This window comes from Momordica charantia (assembly GCF_013281855.1).
Source record: "Momordica charantia cultivar OHB3-1 chromosome 6 unlocalized genomic scaffold, Mcharantia_2.0 BLBB01000006.1, whole genome shotgun sequence".
Taxonomy (NCBI): Eukaryota; Viridiplantae; Streptophyta; class Magnoliopsida; order Cucurbitales; family Cucurbitaceae; genus Momordica; species Momordica charantia.
The window spans coordinates 8420684-8423092 of record NW_028275164.1 but is presented as its reverse complement, the minus strand read 5'-3'; the positions used below and the strand labels follow the sequence as shown (position 1 = coordinate 8423092).

The window sequence follows — 2409 nt, the reverse complement described above, 5'->3', positions numbered from 1 at the left end:
CATCGTTCGAGCTTCGGATCTGTAGGTCCATTAGGTCTCCTTGCTAGCTCATAACGGGTAAAACGAGGATCAAATTTTTTTGGAAGAATTTGAACTGTTCAAATTTCTTAAGGGATTATATGTATATTGATACATTATAATATATAGTTAATTCTAAATTAAAACTATATATTATGAGAGAAATTATTTGAATGAGATTCAAATAAAATTAATGTGAATATGATTCATATTAAAACTATAGGTTAAAAATAATGTGCATAAGATGTACATTACAACTATAGATTATGCGAGAGAAATGTTTTAGAATATGATTCTAATTTTATAATAAATAATTAAGTGTTAATTATTTATTTGATTTATATATATATTTATTAATTAATTATTAATTGGATTGATAATTAATTATATTTATTAATTAATATGATTAATTAATAAATTAATATATATACTATTAATTATTATATATATATTAATTATTATTATTAATTAATATATAAATTAATAATTTACTCCCCGCAAAATTGCAGGGGAGTGGGCAGTTAAGTGACGTGGGGTAACTCCCCACGTCACTGTTTTTTGTTCTTCTTCCTTTACAGTTCTGCAAAACTAAAACAAGAACAGAACAGAAAAAAAGTGACTGCCAATTTCTCTCTCAAGCTCACTGTCTCAAACTCTCCCTCTCATTCCAAACAAGGTGCTCCCACAAGTACGGTTCTCGAAACCCAAGAGGATAGCAAGGAAGATATTTTGGTGGTGTTCGTTGGGAAAAGTTGAAGAAATGTTCTTCAAAGGTAATGGTTTCCCCTGTATTTTCCTTATTTCCAATTCGGTTTTGTATCTCGAAAATCAGCAACGAAGATCCGCTTCCGCTCTGGGATTCATATCCCTTCAAGGCCGAGACCAGATATCCCCAAATGGAAAAAGCTGGCCCTCGCCTTGGTCACCTCGGCCCGAAGACTTAGGCCGTCTTTCCAAGCACACCCCATTGTGGTGCTTACTAATCTGCCCTTGAAGAACATCTTCCACAAGCTTGAAACATCAGGACGTTTGATGAAGTGGGCAATAGAGTTGAGCGAGTACGATATCCAGTTCGGACCCAGAACTGCGTTAAAGGGACAAGCAGTTGCAGACTTCATCGCAGAGCTCACTCCACCACCTCTACCCGCCGAGTCCGACCTCCCGTGGACGATCTACGTAGATGGATCTTCTAACGAGAAAGGGTGTGGAGTAGGAATCCTCTTGCTCGCACCAGATGACATGTGGTTCGAGTATGAATTGTGTTTCAACTTCCGAACTTCAAACAACGAGGCCGAGTATGAAACGCTTCTGGCAGGACTCAGCGTTGCCAAGGGACTAGGGGCCACCCACGTCAAGGTCTTCAGCGACTCCCAATTGGTGGTAAATCAAATCAAGGAGGAGTATCAAGCAAAAGACTCCCGGATGGGGAAGTACTTAAGTAAAGTCAGATCGCACCTCGTCCAGTTCAAAATTTACGAGGTGAATCAAGTTCCAAGATCAGAGAATTCAAACGCAGATGCCTTAGCCAAATTGGCATCAGCATACGAGACCGATCTAGCGAGATCGGTCCCGGTTGAAATTTTGGATAACCCGTCAATTCTAGAGCCGGACATGATGGACATTGACACATCAGCACCCACATGGATGGATCCAATTGTGGAATTCATTAAAGGAAACCCATCGCAAGACTCAAAAGAACATAAGAAGATGGCGCGAAGAGCAGCTCGGTTCATACTCCGAGATGGAGCATTCACCTCGAGCTTAATATTGAGTCCGATCTATATTAACTTGATCGTCGGAGAGTTCGCTCTCTTGTGCAGGTTCACTCTGAGGTTCAGGTCGAGCCGGAGACCGGGTTCGAGCTAGGTTCGTAAACACCGTTGTGCAATTCTTTGCATAAACATGGTCCATGTTCGATGTAGATTACAATTTTTTTATGATGTTGTCTAGTGTTGAGGGAGAAATCCGGGCAAGACATGTGTATGGAATCGGGAGCAACAGTGAGGAGCGGGGCCACAGACGGTTATCACTGTACTCTGCACAGACGTATAAGTGCGTCACCACTACTGTTGTACGAAGGGGACACCGAGGATTATAGTGTGAAACCCATGAACGACAGGTTTCAAACCTGCAAGTGAACACACTACCCACTGTTTGTTAGGGACGTACAACCCTTCTTCAGAACTTATACAGCTCGACGCACCTCTGCCTCCACAATCGTCGTCCTTCATAGTCGGCCACCTGCACTATAAAAGGGGAGGACTCCCCCAACACTAAGTAAGTGAAAAATCTGTCACTGAAATCCAAGGTGTCTACTTTTATTTTCTATATTCTAATTACTGACTTGAGCTTCAGAGTGTATTAGGCGAGACACCGCACCGGTGTTCGAGT

The 2409-nt window shown here is 41.1% G+C and overlaps 1 protein-coding gene across 1 annotated transcript; it reads left to right on the top strand.

Moving 5' to 3' along the window:
* The first annotated feature begins 1050 nt into the window (after positions 1–1050).
* On the top strand, positions 1051–2116 carry LOC148210637 (uncharacterized). Its single transcript, XM_088126187.1, has 2 exons — positions 1051–1850; positions 1969–2116. Exons 1-2 carry the CDS (start codon positions 1051–1053, stop codon positions 2114–2116), a joined length of 948 nt encoding a protein of 315 aa, XP_087982313.1.
* Positions 2117–2409: the final 293 nt, after the last annotated feature.